This window comes from Pholcus phalangioides, unplaced genomic scaffold (genome assembly GCF_987345545.1).
Source record: "Pholcus phalangioides strain wild (caught in Gottingen) unplaced genomic scaffold, Ppha-v1.0 ptg000013l_1, whole genome shotgun sequence".
NCBI classification, from domain to species: Eukaryota; Metazoa; Arthropoda; class Arachnida; order Araneae; family Pholcidae; genus Pholcus; species Pholcus phalangioides.
The window spans coordinates 640,663-665,060 of NW_028301606.1; the positions used below are offsets into that span (position 1 = coordinate 640,663).

Sequence of the window (24,398 nt, forward strand, 5' to 3'; positions counted from 1 at the left end):
CTGATCTGGTCAAAATTTCAGCCGTGTAGGGTCAACCAAGGCAGCTTCCAGAAAAGTCTTCTTTACGTGCTTTAGAAATTGGATTGAGCAATGGGAACCATTGCCAGGGGTGGGAAGTGACCAAGTCCATTTCGGAGCAGCAAAATTCAGGATTTGGAGCAGTTTTGGAGTAGCAGATTCAGGATTTGGAGCAGAAAATTCGGGATTTTGGAGCAGCAAAATATGGGATTCGGAGCAGATATTTATAAATTGGAGCAGTGAAATTAACAAGAATATTTTCGTTAACCCTCAACCCTTTTCAAAATAAAACTGCACTGTCTTTTGTTATCAAACATCTTTTCGTCAGCTTGATTTTTGTTTTTGGTGTTTTAGGCTTTTGACACCTTGTTTGAAAGAGCGGCTGTCATAAAATTTTTTGCACCTGTCTATTTAAGATGATTTTTGCTTACTGAGGGCACTATTTGCTGCCTTGAACAGCAGCACTTCAAATGAGCTAAAAATTTTTTTATAAGTTTCCAATTTTTTTTATACTTGGAAAGAAATTGTTGCAAAATGGGAGAGAATTTCGGAGGAAACAACTCAATGTTTGGCGATTCAGCACTCATTATCTGGCGAGATTGGCGATCTGATACTCGATATTTGGCGAGATTGACGATTTACCACTCGTTATTTGGCGATATTGACGATTTACCACCCGTTATTCGGCACATTGGCGATTTAACGCTCGTTATTCTGCAACATTGGTGATTTAACGCTCGTTATTCGGCAAAGTTCCTAAACTAACATTCATAATTCGGCGAACATGTGCTTTTTACTCCCGGAATGAAAATTTTTTTTTCATGAAACATCAGGATTTAACACAATGACAATCGACTACAGTAATTTCTGCTGCTTCCAGTGACGACTTTTTTTTTAAACGGAAACACTCGAATTTGCACTTTAAAGCTGAAAGGCATTGCAAACCGTCTTCAGTTCCACGATCACGGACAATATCGGGGTTTCGTGATGGAAAGCCCGATCAGGGGCCGATAGTTTAAGTATAGTGGAATAAAACACGCCCTTCTCGTAAAGAAATGTTTCGTGGCTAGCAGGAACAAAAATTTTTTGGCGTCCTTTCCGAAATTCCGGGCATACTGAAGCAAAATTCGCTATTTGGCGCAGAAAAATGCAAAAATACGCTATTGGAGCAGGATGGTGCAAGATATTAGTTTTGGCGCAGTGCGGCACAATTGGCGCAGAGTTCCCACCCCTGCATTGCATATCATCTGAGGAAAGATACTTCAAAAAATAAATTATTTTTTGCTGTACCTATATTTCTTAATTTTTTTATGATTTTATCTGAGTTCTGATGAAATGCACCTTATATCAATAATGATCTAATGCTTGCACAAAGTTATGTCGAGAACAAGACTATGCAGCAACCAACAATAGAGAAAATTGAAAATTAAAAAATTATTTACAATCACAGGAGGAACCTGCTGTGCATTTTATTTACAATAAAGTAATTACAAACTGATAATTTTATACACAAATATTGAAAACCTACATTAAGCGAACAAAAAAAGGATTAAAATAATTACTAAAAAAGGTAATTTTTCAGGAAGAGCTAGAATTAAAATACATGGGTGATTCCTACAGCATCTTCAGGCTAAAATTAAATACTAATTTAAAGATAGGAACATACAAGTTGAAAACTAATTTCTCAGGCATAAAGCCTTCAAGACTTGCAGGAGTGAGATAATCTCATATTTCAAGAAAAATATAGAATATTTTCCTCCAAAAGATTTGATAACAATTTGAGCATTTATTTAATCAATTGTAATTTAATCTTTACTAGGGTTGCTATTTCTGTTTAAGCAACAGAATTGATATATGACATATGAAAGCCTCAGACAATTTTTTATTGCCCACGAATCAATCTTAGATGTCGTAATCTTTTTTATGTTCCTCCATACCGTTCTGATATTTTGAAAAATTCTCCATTGTACCGATTTCTGAGATGCAGTAATACTGATGATGTATATTTTTAAACTTTGATTTTTGTATATATATATATGTTTTTCTTGTATTCATATATGCAAACTGTAACTGGGCTTTTGCCTGTAGTTTGTATTTAAATAAATAAATATTTCAGAATTGTTATATATTGTGTTATTTTCTGCTACATAACGAACATGACACTCAGTGTAATAAAAACTAAAAGCAAGTTGGAATAAAGTAAAATCTCTTTTGCTGGCACCGTCAGAACAGAAAAAAAAGTCCCTAAAAGAGGGATGACCATAACTTAGAAGGGTTGTTATTGAAATGTTTTAAATAAACATGTAATCATTTTTTGGCCATAAAAAAAGGTCACCATCAAGAGGAATTCCACTGTGTACACCTAAACATCATACTAATAAAATAATTTGATAAAATGATAAAAATTCAAATAGATCATGAAACAATAGTCAATGCCAACAGGCAAAAAAAAGAAAAAAAACCCCATCAAGATGGTTGATAGAATATCTGCTACAATCAGGGGCGTAGCCAGAAATTTCGTTCGGGGGGGGGGGGGGGACCAAAGTGACAGAACAACGGATTTGGCCATCTTTTTCCCTTTTTTCGGTCATTTTCTCACATTTTGGGGGGGGGGGGACCAGACCCCCAAGTCAAGGGCAACTTTGATATCAAGCAGGTCTTGGTATTCCTGAAGCTGCTTATCAACATCGGCTCGTAAAGCCTTGATCTCTTCCTCCTTTGATTGAAGTGCCATATGGTGCCAATCCCTCTCCTGCGCTAAGAGTGTTTCTAAATCTTTGACACGACTCTTTAGGGAATCATTCTGAGACTGTAACTCCTTTATCTTTGTGGTCAAGGACTCAACTTTTGATTTTACAGTGCGCAATTCATCTTTGGTGGAACTGCCACTGTTTCGACACTGATCATATAATTTCTGGAGGTCACTTAGCTTAGACTCATACAGGCTTTTATATCCATGAAATTCATTTTTTATCCATGAAATTCAATGGCATTATTTTCTTTTTGGGCCATAAGGCTCTAGGTTGAAAGCTACCGTTAGACCCCCAAGTCCCCCCCCCCCCCCGGCTACAATCCACATGAATATCTTTTACCAAAGTTAAAACAAAATAAAACAAATATAAATGAAATCCATGGACTGAATTCAGGATGCATATTAATGCAAATGTGGCCATCAGCTTTTTTTTACATTTGTTATTTCTTCATTTTAACCACCTTGTTAATCAATTTACAGGGTTTTGTTTAAGAATTTTAGATTCATCATTTACTCACTCAAATTCCAATCCGAGAGAGATGAATCATCATCAAGCCCATCATCAGATTCAGTATCGTCCTGTCAAAAAAATTGTCAAAAATTATTTAATAAACAGAAATAAAAACCCACAAAAAAAATCTTAGTGAAAGTAGTAGCAGCTTGTTCTATTTTATAAAAAATATTTCCAAACAAATTTAAAACAAAACTTCCTATTTCTTTTTTTTCAAAACCTTTTGTCTCAACTATACATTTAATTTTAAAAATGAAAATGTGAAATTTCAAGGTAAGATTTTAAACATAAATATTCATATCTGAACAAAACAAATTTCATTTAACCCTTAAAGCGGCATTTACATGGTTCGTACTCTTCCAACGGAAAAAAAATTCAAGGACTATTCAAGCACTTTTCAAGGTAAAACATAAAAATTCAAGGACTTTTTTTACAAACGCATATTTTTCACATGAATAGGCACATATTTAATTTTGATTAAAACTTTCAGAGATTACATTTCAACCTACTTTATTTCACATCATCCGTAATGAATAAAGGAGGCCACATACACATATATATCATATAAAACATATGACACATTAAATAACAGTTCGCGCCTGTCAATTTCCTCATTGAAACATAGTTTAGTCTCTAAATATTGCAATTAATTTTCTTTTAAAGACTAAAAAAAAGAACTCTTCTAAAGATAGAAAAAGATTAAATTATTTCTTTCATTAATTTTATTTCTTTCTTACTCAAGGAATAATTGCTTTTATCAATTCTGGATTTGTTTCTTTCACTAATGCTGAAATTCTTTCTTTCATTAATGCTGAATTCTTTTATTGATTCTAAAATTATTTCATTCTGGAATTATTGCTTTATTAATTTTGGAATTATCTCTTTTATCAATGCTGAAATTGTCTCTCATTAATTCTGGAATTATCTCTCATTAATTTTGTAATTCTCTCATTAACATTGGAATTCTCTCATTAACATTGTAATTCTCTCATTAACATTGGAATTCTCTCATTAATGTTGGAATTATCTTTCATTAATTCTGTAGTTTTTTTCTTTAATTCTGGAATTCTCTCATTAATTTTGGAATCATATCATCGATACTGAAATTATTTCTTTCATTTATTGGGGTGGGAAGTGACTAAGTCCACTTTGGAGCAGCAAGATTCAGGATTTGGAGCAGCAGGATTCGGAGCAGTTTTGGAGCAGCAAATATGGGATTTGGAGCAGCAAATATGGGATTCGGAGCAGATATTTATAAATTGGAACAGTGAAATTAACAAGAATATTTTCGTTAACCCTCAACCCTTTTCAAAATAAAACTGCACTGTCTTTTGATATCAAACATCTTTTCGTCAGCTTGATTTTTGTTTTTGGTGTTTTAGGCTTTTGACACCTTGTTTGAAAGAGCAGCGGTCATAAAATTTTTTGCACCCGTTTATTTAAGATGATTTTTGCTTACTGAGGGCACTATTCGCTGCCTTGAACAGCAGCACTTCAAATGAGCTAAAACATTTTTATAAGTTTTCAATTTTTTTATACTTGAAAAGATTTTGTTGCAAAATGGGAGAGAATTTCGGAAGAATAAACACGATGTTTGGCGATTCAGCACTCATTATCTGGCGAGATTGGCGATCTGACACTCGTTATTTGGCGATCTGACACCCGTTATTTGGCGATATTGACGATTTAACGCTCGTTATTCTGCAAAGTTTCTAAACTAACATTCGTAATTCGGCGGACATGCGCTTTTTACTCCCGGAATGAAATTTTTTTTCACAAAACATTGGAATTTAACACAATGACGATCGACTGCAGTAATTTCTGTTGCTTCCAGTGGCGACTTTTTTTTTTAAACGGAAACACTCGCATTTGCACTTTGACGCTGAAAGACATTGCAAACCATCTTCAGTTCGACGATCGCGGATAATATCGGGGTTTCACAATGGAAAGCCCGATGAGGGGCCGATAATTTAAGGCGGTAGTTTAGATATAGTGGAATAAAACACGCTCTTCTAGGAAAGAATCGTTTCGTAGCTAGCTGGAGCAAAAAAATTTTTTCGTCCTTTCCGAAATTCCGGGCATACTGAAGCAAAATTCGCTATTTGGCGCAGAAAAATACGAAAATACGCTATTGGAGCAGGATGGCGCAAGATATTAGTTTTGGCGCAGTGCGGCACAATTGGCATAGAGTTCCCACCCCTGATTGTTTTAAACTCCTTTAAACAACTATGGATGCCATTAGAAAATAACGGAGATGCGCCGACATTCAACGCATCACATGATTTTCAAAGGAATGATGTAGACCACTGACGTCATACCAGCGCTGGTACTAGAGGGCCCGGGGGGTAACTGCTCCGGGTGGCAATTTTTAGGTGAACACCGTTATAAAATTATCGAATTCCGAATTGGTGGGGGCAGCAAGACAATACAAAAATCCTAGTTATGGCCCTGCATCATACTCCCTCCAGTAATATAATAAGCTCAATGGATTTCAGCGCCGATTCACCCATTGAAGCACAGCTTGCATTTGGCGGCATTTTTGCCTGGCACACTCAGCAACCAATCTTGATAGAAGGGATTTTTCAGCCACAAGTAATTAAAAGTACACACACTTGCTACTCATCTTTTGATTTCTTTCTTTAAAGAATCTTGTACAAGCGCTTCACATCACTCCTAAATAAATATTTTGTTGACAGCATGGGCGGAGATACGATGGGGGGGGGGGGGCAGCGTGAAAGGTGAAGTTGACTGATCTAATGTATATATGAATTGACATCATCATCGTGCCCCCCCCAGAAATAATGACCTTGCCCCCCCCCCCCCCAGACTTCCAAGTCTATCTCTGCATATGGTTGACAGTAAGCTTCGCTCACTTACGGACCAAAAGGCTGAAATTATTTTGGCAAAAATTATGAAACTTTAATAATAGATATTTATTTCTCAAGTCCTCCAGAAAAAATACCTAGTACAAAAATTTAATGACTTCCAATGACTCGAAATACGTCTACATACGATCACAGGATACATGCTACCATAAAGCCGGGTTTTCCTAGAAATGGGTTGTTGCAATACCTTCTAGAGCAGAAGGACTTCTACTCTAGAAGGAGATATTGGTTGTTGGGGGTCAGAGCATGCCGACTGAGCTGAAGAACAAAAACAACGATCGGAAGTTCATTTTGTACTCTAGCTTTTACTCCATAAAAGTTGCAAGGAAAAAAAACAAGATAATTTACGATCATAAAAAAATAAATAAATAAAACGGCAGACAAATAACAACCCGCAATCTCGGAGAAAAAAAACAATCCCGACATACACGCGGAAAAAAACTAGCCTACAGTACAAAGCCGAGCTCCCGTGAGGGTGGGAGCATGCTGCCGGCGATTTACATATTGCGTCGGGCCGAGCGGTTCCACATGCACAGAGAATAAAAAACATCCCAACATAAGTTTTTGGCACTGCATGAACCGAGCTGGATCATTTCGCGTAGAAAGAAACGTGTTACATAATCACACTACGCGTTTGTGTATTCCTACCGTGGCGCATGAGCTCACGGCCCTGGCATCAGCTACTCTGTCATCTGCATGCTCAAGTTTGAAGGGAAGCACCGAGCTCGATGAAGGGAAGCGAAAGAAAACAAAAATGAAGAGAAGATCGGTAAAACGAGTGGCACACAACGCATTTGACTCCTCCAGAAGCAGTCGGCCAATCACGCCCGACGTAAAACACTGCCGTGAGGCTTGTTGCGCTCTATAGGAAAATAGTCTAGCTTGCTTTCTAATTACTGGTAAGTGGACGGCGTGTCACGCTGGGCGATTCACTTTGCACGCGGCACAGAAAACCTGCTCCTACGAAAACCCGGCTTAAGAATAATGGGGGAAAAACGTGCTTTAAATCCAATTATCCAGGGTTATTGGCTGCTAAGGCTTTTTCCCTGTGCTTTGCACTTTTTTTTTATGGACGTCACTTACGGAGTAAAAAAAAAAGTGGCGAAAACTATTTCGGAAAACACAAATTTTTCTAGGACTCTCACAGAATTCTTAAAAAATTTTTTTTTCAAGGACTTTTCAAGGTTTTCAAGGACCGTACGAACCATGATTTAGAAATCTTTTGATTTCAGAACATAATAATGAAGACATCAACTTGAGACTTTTTTACAGATAACAGTCATGAGAGAACATATTTTTTTTGTACCAGAAAATTTTTGTATTAGATCCCAAGATATCTCGTCAAACTTTATCAGCTTTATTTTGGTAACACAGAAATATCTCGGATCATATCACACTTTTATTTCCAATGTGGCAGTTATAATGCGGATCAGGAAATTTTTAAAAACCATTTAAAGGATCAAGATACTTTTATTACCACATAACTTTAATTTTTAATCTCGTGTATATTTTTCTGCAGAAAAAAGCTATTCAAAAGAATTTTATAGTGCAAAACTTCAAAGGACAAGAAAATCTGACCAGAGTAATCAACTTTCTTACTTCAGCATTATCGTCCATGTGCTTTTGGCTATGGGTCCTTGACTTATGAAACCTTGGACGTATATCTTCCTCTCTGTCAGGTATCATGTCATCTCTTTCAACATCTCCCTAAAACAAAATATGGTACTGCATAAAATTAAATATTCAAGCGAATTCTCCTTGGAAGGTTTAGTTTGATAGTTTAATTAAGAGATAAAAAATTCAATAAACTAAAAAATGTCAGACCATTCTATAAAATGAAAGATACTTGAGAGAATATGGTAAAAAATCAAGCTAATCAAATAAAATCTCATCAACATTGAAAAATATTCAAAATGTTTTTTTTTTCTTAATCACACAACAAAATGAAAAAATCCCGACTTCAATAATAACAATAAAAACAGTCCTTTATGTTACTGATGAACTTTTATCAATGTTATACTTTGAGTAGAAAAAATTCACTAACTTTTAAAAGAATGATGTCTATATCTGAATATTTCATTCCTCGAACAAGAATTGGAATAAGACGAGGCAAGTGTGGAGAAAGAGCTTCTTTACAAATGGGTTGGTCTGCTAAAGAGAGCCAGAACTCGCAACCTTCCAAAGCAACACCTTCATCTTGATCTTGTGTTCGCATCAACATATACTAAAATATATATATATATACACATATATAATAATTTAAGAACATTCATTTTACAAGAGAAACAATAAATAAGAAATTCCCAAAGCAATATACACAAGTAACATAAAGTAATCTTAAAAAATTTTTGTTTCTGACGAAGGTCCCTGTCAGATTTGAGATATATATTCAAAGATTCGACTGTACATGTTTTTGGGATAAAAGCAAAAAATAAAATTGAAAAAGGTGAATTTCATCCTATAAAGGTGAGGAGTTTACACCAATGGGCACTTATTTTGAGCTCAAATATTTCATCACAAAAACATTCCTTCAAAGTTTGGTTTAAGCCTGTCTCATTTTTTTTATAATGAAATCAGAAAGATGTTTACATTTGAACAAAAAAATGTATTTTCAAATATATTTCACATTGACTGAAAAAAAAACATCCATGCATACAAATTCAACTTTTCATATCTTAGAGATCAGAGGTTTCCCCCCCTCCCAATTTTTGCTGTAGAGTTTGCCAAGCTTTTGAAAAATTCCCACAAGCCTACACAAGGGTAAATTTTTTTCTTTTAAATTCATGATTCAGAAAAGGTAAATCACAAGTAGTTTTCAAAAATTTCAAAAAGTTAAAAGTTGAAAAAAAACCCTTACTTCTATTATACTGTGCATGTGAGGTATTAGACGATCCATTCGAACCTCCAGCAACATGACCAGAGCACGACATACATTTTTACGAACCTCAGAGTCTTCATCTGATGCCAAATGGAAAAGGTTCTACAAAAAAATTTTTAATTTTAAAAACAATATCAGATATATAAAACTATTGAGCAATATTTACCAGCAATCTACAAAAAACTAACGTTTGGTCATTTTTTGATGTGAAGTGAAAATCCTATAAAACTATTTTTAAGGGACTGGAGAAATGTATAGTTATGGATGGAATATATTAACAAGAGATGTAAAATTTTCGAGAATAATCTTTCGCACAATATTCTTGAGAATATTTTCATCAAGGAGGTAGAACTACTATTATAAATAACTTGAGAATATTCTTGTAAGTTCTTGATGAGAATATTCTCCTGTTATTTATAATATATAGTTGCACATAATATCCTTGAGAATATTCTCTGGAAGGACTACTTTCATAAATTACAGGGGAATATTTTTATAGAAAATAAGAATTATTCTGAAGTTATTAATAATAGTCCTTCCAAAGAATATTCTTCAATTACCAAAATCTTTCCAGAGAGTATTATCAAGAATATATGTAATAACATGTATTATAATAAATAAACTCGATAGATAACTTGAGAATAATTATTTTAGATAAGAACATTCTCTAGTAATTTATAATAGCAGTCTTTTGAGAGAATACTCTGTCCCCGTCTTTCTTGCCATCACAAGATGATGGGAATATTGAAGTATGTAGACACTGGAATATTGAAGTTTGAAAGCAAGAAAATTAAACCAACAGGACTGATTTTTGCACAACTTTTAAAGAAATGTGATACAGAATTTAAGTGTATGTGCATTGAAGAAAACAACAGTTCTGTATCTTAGAATGAAGGTGAATATAATGAAGGTAGAATGAAGGTGATTGTATAATAATTGCTTCCTTTATCAATCAACTTTAATTTAATTTCTTTTGTTGTGAACTTATTTCTGAAAATTCATCTAATTTTAAAATAATTTTTTCAAGGTTTTAATCTAAAGGTTTCTAAAATATTTATAACCAAACACTAAAAACCTCTCATCCTGACCTGGAGAATATTCTCGAACGAGAAGTTGTCATTGGGGTAAATATGTCAAAAATTGTTTTGTTGTAAATGTTTCAGGCAATGAAAACTGATTTATATTTCACGATATAAACAAAATTAGTAAAATTTGAATTATTTAAAAGAAAAATGAATATTCTCATCTCACATCTCTAATATTAACACTATCAAAAGCCCATTGGAGCCAGCGATTGATAGAGTGTAATTATATAGAATTTTTACTATATTTTGACAGCACAAATTGTTAATGGAATACCACAAAACTCTTTAAATGACCCTTAGTTTTTTTATATTTTCTACAAATAGTATAACTTTGACACCCAATGGATCTGATGCACGTATCGCATTCAGCTTCTTTCTCCAATAGTTTTATCAAACAAGGTGTTAAAATAAAAATCTTACAAAATTTCCAATTACCCAATTTATTTTCAAGCATATGGAGAAATGGTTTTTTAAACTATGATATATATGTAATAGTAAAACTCACTTCTAAAAATGTATCAATATGCAGCATCAATACTTGAGTTCTGTTAATGATGAATTGATTTACACATGCTATAGCATGTAAACGAATCTTTGGGCTTGTATGTCTGAAGAACTGTAAGAATTTTGGTATTAAAACATTGAGAGGTCGGTTGAGAGCATCAGTATCTAAAAACTCTGACGAATCCTCACATATTTTTTGTAAAGCACCAAAAGCACCCTGGAAAAAAGGTGAAAAAATGCAGTTGAATAGCACACAAAACACTACATAATTGCATCATGAAAATTTGTCTATGATATATTTTTGAAATCACATACACCCACATCGTCGAAGTTAACTTGTCTTTAAATGTTATAAAAGTATCTTTGGGACAACTTAACAAAAACCCAACTCTCAAATTCACAATTCGTAGCTATCTGTCTCTTGGAACCATGAATGTTTCCCACACTGCATCATGTAGCCTGCCACATGTAAGACCCTATTCTTAACCCTTAGAGCGGCAATTAGAAATCACTAACCCCCCCCCCCCCAAAATGCTATAATTTTCTTAATTAAGTTGGCTTTATTTAGATTTTAAGCAGGTGCAAACTAAGGGTATTGGAAAATGTTTTCCATTGAGAAATGAACTTCACAAAACATTTGGGCTTGCCAATGCTAAAATAAAAGGCTTTTATGGAGGCAAAACATCTCGTGATTGCCACTTAAAGGGTTAATAACTATCTTTTACACTCCCCCCCCCCCCAACAATTTCTCAAATAGTTGTGAGTAAATGAAATCGTTTACCTTTCGAGGGCAGGGGGTTGTACATTATGATACAATTGACACGTTAAAAAAAAAATACCATAAACATAATGGGGTAAATCAAGAAGTCACCCATACTTAGATAATACACTGCCCATAAAAACTTATGGTTGTATCTTATTTTATACTAATCATTTGTTTGTATTCATTTTAATTTAGATGTATTTGTTTTCTCGTAATAATAACTCTTATTTCGGGTTACTGCATTTAAGCTATACTTGGCATCCATATCTTTTATGGGTATCTATTTTCAGCTACATTGTTGGGGTTTTTTACCTGTTGTGACCTTTGCATTTTTATTTTAACAGTAAGCTTCTTCCATTCCAAATATTTAACATTTTTGCACCAGCCTTGCATTTTTGAGGGAGAAAAATAATTGAAAAGACTTACACAAATGTTTTATGCTTTACCTTTCACTCACATACATATTTTGAGCATCCACTTTGTATGCTATTTTGTTTTCAAGACCTTCAACCAATTTAAGCAGCTGTGTAAAGTTCACTGATATATATATTTTTAATTTTTATTGACGCAAGTTATTGGGTCTCAGTCTGTTGGATCCGAAATTTCCGGCAGCATATCAAATAAGATTTTCCAATCAACAAATATATAATGACATATGTTTTAGTATAAGCAATGAGAGGAAAACAGAACTTACTTCACAGACATTGTAGTCTTCCGAATCCAGCAGCTGACACAAGCGAGGTAACAGCTCCATCCAGTTTGTAAGCTCTCCTTTGGATGCAATGGTTGTGATTAGTATACCAACTGTTGCTCTTATTAGAGGAGATGGATCCCCAACGCTGTTCAAGCATTCTGCTTTGATAAATTCTGTGACCTCTGGAGGAAATTTATGGAAATGTGCCTTTACATTGTTCTTGAGAATTAATCCACTCAGGGATCGAGTTGGCTCATCTAAAAAAATTATAAAAATATATTAGACTTCGTACATTGCTAAGAATAGACACATCAAATTCTCTAGAATAATCTTTAGGGAGAATATTAGGACTAGTATTATAAATAACTTTAAGGATATTCCAGAGAATATTCTCCATTAATTTATAATAGTAGTCATTCTAGAGAATATTCCCCCCCCCCCCGTCAAAGAGACGAAAAATTGAAGTTGTATCCTACAACATTAAACTTTAGAAGTAGGAAAATAAACCCAACATGGCTAAGGGTAGTATTCACTGGCATGGTTTAAACTTTTGTCACAATTTTTGGATAGGAGATCAACACGACACGGATTGGTTAAAAAAGGAATTTAACCAATCCCTGTTGATCGCCCATCCAAAAAGTGTTGACTATAGTTCAAACCCTGTCAGTGAATACCACCCTGAATTGCACAACTTGTAAAAAAGAAAAAAAAAAAAAATATAGGACTGATAAAAAATTTAAGTGTATTTACATTGAAGAAAACAAGTTCTACTCTTCTTAATGAATAGCTTTCATTGTCAATCAACTTTGGTTTAGTTTTTTGCTTTAAACTTATTTTTAAAAATTTATTCTAATTTTAAACAGAAACTTTAATTTTTAAAAGGTTTTAAAAATCTTAACAAAATCTTTTGAAACCTTGCATACCGAGAATATTCTCAAACTAAAAGTTGTCATTATGAGTTGATTATGCCAAAAATTTAGTTTAAAATGTTTCTGGCAATGAAAACTGAATATTTCAGAATGTAAACAAAATTAGTAAAATTTTCTTAATTATTTAAAATAAATATTCTCGATTACTCTTCAATTTTCACATGCAGGAGAAAATTCTCAGAACATTCTTTTTCTCTGAAAATATTCTCACCTCGAATCTCTAGCTAAGACGATTTCTTTTCCAATTATTCCTGCTAAATATTTCAAATGAAATTATAATAGCCAAAGAAAATATATGAACCACTCAACGCAGACATTCATTTGTATGGACCAGAATGATTTTCCCTCAAATAACTTTGGACATGAACAAATCAAAAAGATATTAACTACATAAACTCCACAAAAAAAATATGTATATATTTTAATTTTATACAGGGTGATTCAAAACTCAATGTACAAACATTTAGTGGAGGTACAAAACACAAAAATAAAACAATCATATAGGAATGTATGAGCGGAAACCCAAACCTGATCAGCTGGAGGATAAACAAAGATGCAGAAATGACAATCCAAGAATGGGTGGAAAAACTCTATTTAGTGATACTTTGCATGAGGACAGTGTATGTACATGTTAAGTTTCACAACAAGTGCTCAAAGTTTCCAAAAATGTCTAAATGCTAAAAATACCTGACACATAAGAATCTCCGCCGAAAATGCAAACATCCGCGAAATGCTGGGTATTTTTGAAAGGGTTCAACAATCAATGGGTCCCAATTGTGAAGCATGCATAACTGTACACAGTATTTATACATAGTAAGAACTTTGAACACTTGTTATAAAACTTAACGTTTATACGTAGTGTCCTAGTGCAAAGTATCGCTAAATAAAGGGTTTTCCCATCCATTATTAGATTGTCATTTCTGCATCTTTGTTTATCGTCCAGCTGATCAGGTTGGGGTTTCCGGGGGGGGGGGGGGGGGGACATATATTCCTACGCAAGATTGTTTTGTTTTTGTTTTCTACCTTCCCCTAAAAGTTTGTACATTAAGTTTTGAATCACCTTGTATAACATACTTCAATATTTTATTCATACAAATGCCCATCAGCTAAAGATATGTAACGATATGCCTCAGCATATGCATAGTTCATGTTGGTGTCACTGAGCTATAGTGACGATAGGCTATGCAAATTGCAATACGAACTTATGGAATTTGTGTAGTTGGGAAATGCTAATATAAATATCATTATCTTCACCAAGTGATGTTCTATACTGTTTCCTAATCAATCCAGAGAAAAATGATACAAAAGCACTTTTTGTTTTTGAAAAAAATCCTAATGAAAGTTATTCACCTTCACTTGTCAACTTTGTAAGCACAAATATAAGGTAGTTATTGAAATCTGGATACTTGTTAAGTTCCTCTAATTGCTGAAAAGAAAAGAAAAAACTTAAATAAAATATTTTTATAATGACAGAAGAAATGTATTCGAATTTACAAAATGCTTCATAAATTACACCTTCGCACGGAATCCAACATCAAAACAATACAATGATATGCATAGATGTAAAATTCTTGAGAATAATCTTTCTTAATAATATTCTTGAGAATATTGTCATCAAGGAGAATATTCTCTGCTAGGACTACTATTATAAATAACTTCACAATATTCTTATAAGTTCTTGATGAGAATATTCTCCTGTTATAATATAGTTACATATAATATCCTTGACAATATTCTCTGGAAGGACTACTTTCATAAATTACTGGGGAATATTCTTACAGAAAATAATAAGAATTATTCTGAAGTTATAAATAATAGTCCTTCCAGAGAATATTCTCCTCGATGAGAATATTCTTCAGTTACCGAAATCTTTCCAGAGAAGAATTATATTATCAAGAATATATGTAATAACATGTATTATAATAATCTTGATAAATAACTTGAGAATAATAATTATTATTTTTGTATAATAATTATTTTTGATAAGAATATTCTCTAGTAATTCATAATAATAGTCCTTTGAGAGAATATTCTCCGGAGAATGTTACTGTCTCTCTTCCTGTCAAGAAGATGGGTATATTGAAGTTTGTAGACCACAATATTAAAGTTTGAAAGCAAGAAAATTAAACCAACAGGGCTGAATTGCACAACTTCTAAAGAAATGTGAGTGATACAGAATTTAAACGTATGTGCATTGAAAAAAACGACAGTTCTGTATCTTCTTAGAATGAAGGTGATTGTATAATAATTGCTTCCTTTATCAATCAACTTTGATTTGCTGTGAACTTACTTCTGAAAATTTATCTAATTTTAAAATAATTTTTTAAAGGTTTAGTGTAATGGCTTCTAAAATCTTCGTAACCAAACTTTTAAAACCTCTCATCATGACCTGGAGAATATTTTCGAACTAAAAGTTGTCATTGGGGAGTGATTATAACAAAAACTGTTTTGTTGTAAATGTTTCAGACAATGAAAACTGATTTATATTTCACAATATAGACAAAATTAGTAAAAAAATTTAAATTATTTAAAAGAAAAATGAATATTCTCGATTATTCTCCAATTTTTACATCCAGGAGAATATTCTCGTTCTCCAAGAATATTTCTCACCTCACATCTCTAGATATGCATCAGATTAAAGATTATTAAAATTATTAACAAATATTATTATTACAAAATTATTAAAGCACCACATTTCTTGCATCTATTTTTTGAAGGAATTTCAAAGCTTCTAGTGCACATGGTTTTAAAGAATATTGATGACCATAAAAGACTCGTCTAAATAAGAGTACCCGCTTTTCTTCTGGGGAGGGGCTTAAATAAAAAGTAGCCTTCTTTCATACAAGATCAGGGAGGCACGGCACAAGTCTATTTGATATGCAGACTGAAAACAGGTGATTGTGAATGGAACCTTGCCCCAACAAAGCAGAACAAATTCAGAAAGAATTTTAACACTAGAAGCATGGAGTGGGTCAATTTGACCCAAATCAAACTTCATTTTCTTTTATCTCGTAAACTTAAGCTCAGATAAAAAAAATTCATGACTTTTCATATCATATGAGTATTAATTCCCGAAAATTTGATTATCTTCACATTTCGTGTTTCAGAGCTATAAGCGCTTATACCTAGAACCACGCGGTTTGGGTAATATTTTCCCAGTATACTATTCTATAAGAAAAAGAGGTGTAATTTTCATGGAATTGGTTACCCTTTCTAAAAACGTATTTGTAAATGAAGATAGTGAAGAATAAAGATCTGTCAAGGTCAATTTATATTGTCTGGGGAGATTATCTTTTTTTAAATGAAGAAATGGCAAGTTGAGCTAAATATTTTTTCCTTTATAAACTTGAATACCTGAAATTCTGACGGAACTCACGAAAGGTTTTAGGAAAGTAAAAGCTTAACTCTAGATAAAAATCTGTAGCTGAAATTTCTGTAGACAAACGATGTCACAGAAAAAAATTATGGCTTGCACCGAATGTTTTGAGCGGATTTCCAAGCCTTGGGAAAAAAGGATCAGCGTCAGGGTTTAAACTACGGTCGCATTTTTCGCAAAATGCGAAAGAAAATCGTAGAATGCGAAAAAAATAGTAGCCACTTTTGCAAAAATACATACAGGAGGTAAGCAACGAGTAGACATCTAACCATCAATTATTACATTAGGGGTCATTCAAGTATTACGTCAGAATCTAGGGGGGGGGGGTTTGAAGGTTGCTTACGTCATCAACCACCCTTTTTGAAGATATGAAATATTCTAAGCTGCTGACAAGGGGGGGGGGGGAGGGGGGTCAAAAATGGCTAAAAATCTGCTGACTTGAATGGCCCCTCAGCATTTTGTTAAAGCTTTTCGCCCCCATTTTCGCTTTTTTGCGAAAGAAATTTTTTATCCAGCTTAAACCCTGATCAGCGTACAACGAATCCCTCATCCCTCTCTTTCAGAGCATATAGTGATGCAACTGATCAAGCCATTTGAGAACAAGGGAAAAAAATATGCCTCAACTGACACCTTTTTTTCACTACACTGAAGCTGGCTCAACAAAAAATATGAGCTTAGTAGGGACGGAAGTATAGACGAAATCGAAGAGCAATATTATCTGATGCAATATAGTGACACTACAGTTTCATGAAACACCACTAGGGAAAACAGTGATGCCACTATGAGAATTTATGAAGGAAAAAAATGTTTTATTACTGAGCACGCTTCATCTGACAGTCAATATCGACAGTAGTAGTAGCTCCAAAAAAGTTTCCAGAAACTATTTAACACCACAATTCGACAAAGTTTGCTGCAGTGGTAGCTGATCAAACAGCCAGAAAATATTCGGTTAAGCCTGTCCAGCGGCCTGTTCACATTTTCTATATCTTAGATTTCAGTGTAAAAAAATCCTGGATTTTGTATAGAATAGGATTTTTTGTATAGAGCAGTACAGAAGGCCAGAACTATTTTTTGAACGCAGTTTCTCTAAAATCTTATTGAAGTGCTGGGTTCATCATACTTGTTGCCCCTGCACAAGAGGAAATGTCCATGCACTCTTGATCATGTAACTGTCCGTTAGCCATCAAAAAAATAAAAACAAATAAACGAGTCTGATGTCAGGTAACATCAAAATGTGGAAACAAATCTGCCAATTTTTACATAGGTTGTGCAACTTCAACATGACGTGAATGTGCAATAATAAATTTTCTCCATTGCTCATCATAAATTTCCCTTATCAGTAAGAAATCAATACTTATTTGACAATCATATTATAGACACACTCATACTTAATTTCATAAGCTTATTTCAAATCTTTGTCATATTATGGGATTACTGAAAACTTTTTGTGATGAACAGTGTAAATAATGTATGAAGTCTTATTTTTACAGTATTACATCAATTTTTAACTAATTTCGATACAAATTTTACAAATGCAGTTTTTGTAAACAGTTTTCGTTGTGAATACACAATTAAACATTGAATAAAAGTATGGGAAAAAAACCCAGGAAAACCGAAAATAAATTCCTAATTTCTTCACAGTTTCGGTCAGTTAGACCCAGTCCACAGTTCTAGGTATACTGAAAGTGCAGTGGTTCTAGTGTTAAAAGCATTATCACAGCATAGAAAGCACTATCATGGGAAACTTTTATAATAGAAAATTCCCAGTCAGCTGAGGGTTCGTTGTAGAACAATGTAAAACATTCTACATTGGCAGTTCAAGTTTTGCTGCTCATCTCATTATCATAACCTATCATGTTGCTATTGTACAGGAGCTCAACAGATCACTCAAGGGCAATGCATTGTACGAGCATGTAAGTACCTTGAGGGTCAATCATTCTCTTCTGTTAGCTGTTTTTTTTATACACTCACTTACAAAAGTTAAGCACGCAACGGCTCATATAACATAACGTCACAACTTTTTAACTGTGTCCTTCTGGATCGAACGGTTAATGGAACACAAATGTGTGGTATTTGGACGCATAGTCCCGTCACATGGAGCTTTCAGCACACAGTACTGGTAAGTATTGTCTTACTAAGTGATACAGCAACAATGGATGTAACTGGTGAAAGCCACTGGTGGATTCCGCTTGGGAATTATAGCAATATACCGATCATCAGATGCAGGTGGTGACCCTGGTTGACTGGACCCATGTTTCCGGTCAGCTGTTTGATTTGCTTGGGAACTGTTTCTTTAATTGGTATATTGCTATAATAGCTAAGTGGAATTGACGAGCGACCTCCACAACTGTTACTTCCAAGGTTGCAATATCACTTGGTAAGACACTATCTGCTGGTATTGAGTGCCGATGGCTCCACGTGAAGGGACTGTATGCACGAGTACCACATGTTTGTGTTCCACGAACCATGCAATCTAGAGGGACAAGGTTAAAGTAGCATAGAAACGTTATAAGCTGTCACTTGCATAACTTTCGGAAGTGAGTGTTTTACTCCACTCCAGAGTGAATCCAGGTTCATGTACAAAAAAATAATTTTTATATTCCAGAGAACATTTATCAGGAGGGGAGCAGTTGCCTACGAGTCCTAGTTTATATTATTTTCAATCCATTGTCTGGTCTTTAGGACGTTATAGTTTTAATCTCAATCCCTATTCAGTCAGAGTTATGTTATTATTTCTGTTGTTCATTTTTTTATCATAATTTTTCCGTTTAAACAGCTATAGGCCTAGTGTTAAGTGTTATCTCTTTTGGCAATGACTTGGAGATTTCTTTCTTGAGCAAAAAAAATCCAAAAGCATGACTGTTTCACTCTTGGCGACTTCTCGTCCTGCCTCAGAACATTTTCCTCGCCAAAAAAAAGGAATCACCAACACATCGCCATAAGGCAGAAGTCTTCAAACTTTTTCTAGTCCCAAGCACTGCCTGTACCTATCATCAAAAAAGGAGCACACTTATGGCAAGTTTGATGCACCAATGTATGAAATGAGTGATTTTTGCTGAGCATTCATACAAGTTGTTTACTTGAGACATTGATTAAGTGCTCATGAGCAACGGGTTGAAGATGCCTGCCATCAGGGATTACACTATAGAGGTTCGGAAAACATTATAGAATTGTAGACAAGATCCACTGTGTGTGCCTCAGTCGTAGTCAATGTAGGGATAAATAAGACCAGGACTTGACAAATCAGAAAAAATTAGGTGCCAGGCATGTTTTTATCAACAAAATAGGGTATTTTTTTACTTGCCTGGGACTTAGGGTAAGGCTGGACGAATTACACAATAATGTAGGTGCCAAAAAATGTTCAAACAAAGAAAAAGGATCCAAAATATCGCTTTTTTTTACTCTTTCAGGACGCAGTGATCCTCTTTCATGTTTCCAGATATACCGCTACATATTCTGAACATTTCATACTGCTCTCAGCCTGCAATTTAATATCTACACCCCCAAAGCAGAATATGCCGAAATCTGTGACGTACATCACAGAACAATCAGTTCTACTGCAGAACTATATGGAAGAATTTTAAGAAAACACTATTATGTAACAGTATGGGAACATTTACTGCAGAACATTTCCAGTTAGCTGAGGGCTCGCTGCAGAACAATTCAAAACATTTTGCTTTGGGGAACAAAGAAAATTTTAGGCACCAATACTAATTTTTTAGCCACCATGGTGACCTATGATTTGCCCAGCCCTGGACGTACATATGTCGGTCAATGGTAGGATGCTCCTCTCTCTGGGACATTCATCTACCCATGGCCCCCCCATACCCTAGAGCGAGCCCCTTTATAGTTAATTTACAGCGTGAAAAACCAAAGAATGATGAGAATTGTCCTGGGCCCCCAGCGCCACCCTTGTGGGGGGCATGTATGTAACCATCAGCAGTCAGAATGTTAAAAAGTGAATTCCACTGCCCACCAGCCAGCATCTGAGGCACTAGGAACCCCCCCCCCCCCCCCCCCAACTGCCCTGTCTGTGAGCTTTTACCTGGATGGAAGTACTTACTCTAAAAAAATAGCAGCACCAGGTCTCTTCATCATGGTGGGGCCCCACATGCCGTGCCAGCCCGTGTTAAGACAGGGCCCCCCAAATACATTGAATCTATTGACTATCCGATCAGCTGATAGGAAAAGGTGCAAGGTACAAAAGTAGGAGAAATTCCAGTAGGAGAAATGTTTTTGTAGGAGGCCATATCAATACTAGACAAATCCAGTCCCAAATATAATAAAATATTCGGAAATTATACGTTATCGGACACGCACGCATTTTTCCGAGTATAGACCATCGAAAACGAGGTAAAAATGGCGGATTATCAACTTTCAACGAATTATAACATTTTTAGTATAAATGAAGAGGGAGGGGGAGGTCACCTGTTGGACTTCGCGTTGAGTGGCGGTGTCCGGGGACTGGGACTCCTTCAACAATTTCAAAATTTGTCTAAGTCCTTCTTCTTGTGGTTGCCATGTCAAGGCCATGTTCTCTTTCATCTTCAAATGAGTCCACCCGGCTAGATTGAGTTAACTGTCTCTCTCTTCTTTTCAGCACGAACGATTCCTGAGACACATTTAGACACCGGAAATAATCGGCGAATGTCTTTTCCGCTCCATTTGTGTGGGAGAAAAATTCAGATTTCGATTTATAAATTCAAATTGAAGAGTTTTTGTTTTTCCTTCAAATGAAAATTATCACTAATATCACACAACGTGAAATGGACAGGTCCACTTTTCCTACTGCAATGCGCATGCGCAAAATCATATTTATCGATTATGGATCCCAAGAAATTTATTGTACATTTATATTTTTTGTGGAAACAGCGCCGTCTACCTTTACGATTTGGAAATTCAAAAAAGCTGAAGCCTTGTTTTTCCTAGGACAAGGGTACTCAACTTTGAGGAGAGAGAGAGGGCCACTCCGTTGATTTGAAAACGTGTCGCGGGCCACTTAATTAAGTAATCGGGTAAAGCATCGGGTCAATGTAATGCAATGTCGAGCAGAGGTCAATGTAAATGTGACGGCCCCCGGGCTGTGCCCATGCGCCGTCCACCCACTGACTAAAATGCGTACAAGTCCTCCGCGGAATTCTGGAAATATGCCGCGTGCCCCTTAAGTAATCCGTAAATGTACCGCGGGCCGATTGAGTGCCATGAAACTGTCCCGCGGGCCACGTGAGTGCTCTGGAACCGTGATCTGTCACCACCATCTATATCAGAAGTCCTTCGCGCAGGACTCGTGGAGTCACTGAAGAAGGTCATCCTGTAGTCATTGGATATAGCAGACCGACCGAATGCGCCATCTTCACCCTTTTTTTTAGTATGTATATCCAATGGCTATAGGTGAGATTACTTTCTTCAGTGACGTCACGTGCTTCGTGTGGAGGCCTTCTGCTGTTAGATGATGTAGGCTCTTTAAAAATGCTGTGGACAGGGCCGCAACTAGATGTTTGGTTGGTCGAGAGAAGCCCGCATTTCGGTGTCCCCTTGTAATGTTGAAGGAGAGATTAAAGGGTGAAATTTTTTGGCCCCCTCTGTTCCAGTGCTCCGGGCACCAGACCCACCTCTTCCGCTCTAGTTTCAGCCCTGACTGCGGGTCACTTAAGTGATATGGTAAGTGATACGCGACACAAGTGATCTGAAGATGTGCCGTGGGCCACCACTAAATAATCAGTAAATAAAACAAATTATGAATAAATTGTCAGAGGTATCCAGTCCGTGAGGACAATGAGCCGATATTGCCATATGGCGATGTGGCCTGGGTATCTTTCGGTTTGACGGTCACTTCAGTGATCTGGTAAGTACCGTGTGGTACCCAAGTGATCTGAGAATGTGCCGCGGGGCACTAAAGTTTTCTGGAACTGTGCCGCAGAACACTCAAGTGATCAGTAAATGTGGTGCGACATATTTCAATGATATGGAACTGCACAGCGGGTACTTAGATGATCTGTAAATGTGCCGTAGGCTACGTGAATGCTATGAACTGTGCCATGGGCCAATCAAGCGATGTGGAACTGTGCTACGAGTCACTTGATTGTGCTAATGAAAATGTGGCACTTATAGCTCATTAAAAAAAATTAAGTATTATGTCACGGGCCACAAAGGTAACTCCGAGGGTAGAAATTAGGCCCTCAAGCCATGGTTAAGCATACCTGTTCTCTAAGAGCAGGTTTAGTAACAGGAGAGTAAACTCCGCGTATAACGTGAATAGAGCCTGATCAACACCACACTAGAAATACCACACATATATATTTAGTGTGGTGTTGCTCAGTGTCACAAGCAGAATATCCCGCTTCACTTCGGCCAACATACCGTGACGTCACACAACCCATCGTTGCCAGTGATGAGGCATTATATTTAGTGTGATGTTGGCCTGATACGCTGTCTACTCATCAATAGGAAAAGCAGTGTAATATAACTGTTTTCCTACAGAAATGAACCAACACCCCCTAAAAATAGAAGGTCTCCGCACGCAAGGGCGTAGTGGGGGTGGGGGGTGGACTTAGGGGTCAGGTCCCTTCCGAAATGTGAGAAAATGACCGAAAAAAGGGAAAAAGATGACCAAATCTATTGTTCTATCACTTTGCCCTCCACCCCCCCCCCGAACTAAATTTCTGGCTACACCCCTGTCCGCACCAAGTTTACCTGTAACATCATTAAGACTACCTAGCAAGTTTGCCACATTTTGAACCACAGCATCTACTTCGTTTCTTCTTATTGGTAGGTTGTCTCGCAAATACCGCATGGTGATTGGATGTGGGGCATAGAAATCACCAATTCTGAGCCAAATCATTTCTTTTCCGCACAATGATGACACAAGCACAAACAGGGATATTTTTTTTTGCCTGAATATTCTGAGGGAAAATGAACTACTTGATGACGTCACGAGCAGCGTACGGAGGCCTTCTATCTCTAGTAGGTGTTCGATCAACACGCCTCACGCCAGCGCTTTGCGTTATTTCCTAAAAGTAGGGTTTTTGCGAAGCGTGTAGCCAGCACCTTCTAGAGATAGCAGTAGTCCATTTTCCCGCAAAATATTCAGGGGAAAATTTTCCCTGCTCGTGCCAGTATCACCGTTGTGCGGAAAAGAAATGATTGGGCTTAGAATTGGCGATTTCTATGCCCCACATGCAATCACTATGCGGTATTTGTGAGCCAATCAGGAAGATTCAACGAAAAAATAAGAAGAAACGAAATAGGATGCTGTGTTTCAAAATGTGACAAACTTGCTAGGTAGTCTGAATGACGTTTATGGCAACCCGTGCGGAAGCCTTCTATCTCTAGGAGGTGCTGGTGTAGCGTGAAAACGCCGTTTGCTTTATCAAGTGTTGCACATGGAACAGAAATCCTACTTCCAGGAAAATCCGGCTTTAGTGTGTTTTTCATGGCCTCCACATGCAGCTCCCCCCCCCTCCCCCAGGCTCCAAGACGGACTTTTTATGGGCTCTTCAATAGTGTATCTCCTGACGACGTTTTTATGGTGAAAAATACGAAAAATTGTTATCTTAATATTAATACGGGATAGATTTTCGCCAAAAAGCCCCAACGGTACGGAACCAGCGAACTTATGGCTAAAATTGCTAAAAGATTGGTGTAAATAAAGTGCTACTCATGGGCAGAGATACGATCTCTAACCAGTGCCGTCTTAATTCATGGGCCCACCCGGTCACTGCCAACACTCACTATAGACAAAGACTAATCCATAGTCCCCGGAACCTGGGGCACAAAATTTATTTCAGCCCCCCTTCCCAACAAATTTTGTGAGGGGGTTGAGCCAACACCCCCTATAGATAAAAATAATCTTATCTATAGGGGGTGTTGGTTGCGCCCCCCAATAATTAAGGAATATACAATGCAGCGCACCTCCCCCCCCCCTCTCTACTTACGGGCTTGAGTTCCGTTTATACAGGACGACTGGCAACTTTCAATCCCCTAATGTTTCCTGTTAAAAAAAA

The 24,398-nt window shown here is 36.1% G+C and overlaps 1 protein-coding gene across 3 annotated transcripts in view; it reads right to left on the reverse strand.

Annotated features, from left to right (window-relative positions):
• The window catches only part of Tnpo (transportin 1), a 68,785-nt gene extending 47,586 nt beyond the window's left edge, over positions 1-21,199 (reverse strand). For 2 of the 3 annotated variants that reach the window (XR_016193838.1, XM_089240558.1), the window contains exons 1-8: positions 20,824-21,062; positions 14,370-14,445; positions 12,091-12,347; positions 10,635-10,850; positions 9,024-9,146; positions 8,211-8,390; positions 7,766-7,873; positions 3,289-3,349 (exon numbers count right to left, since the gene is read on the reverse strand). Coding sequence is in view for 2 of the 3 variants with exons in the window: in XM_089240558.1 (XP_089096684.1) it covers positions 3,289-3,349; positions 7,766-7,873; positions 8,211-8,390; positions 9,024-9,146; positions 10,635-10,850; positions 12,091-12,347; positions 14,370-14,445; positions 20,824-20,940 (1,138 nt within the window). In the remaining variant the exon portion in view is untranslated. Of the gene's footprint in view, positions 1-3,288; positions 3,350-7,765; positions 7,874-8,210; positions 8,391-9,023; positions 9,147-10,634; positions 10,851-12,090; positions 12,348-14,369; positions 14,446-20,823 lie in introns of all 3 variants that reach the window. The other variant, XM_089240557.1, reaches the window with a different exon arrangement.
• Positions 21,200-24,398: the final 3,199 nt, after the last annotated feature.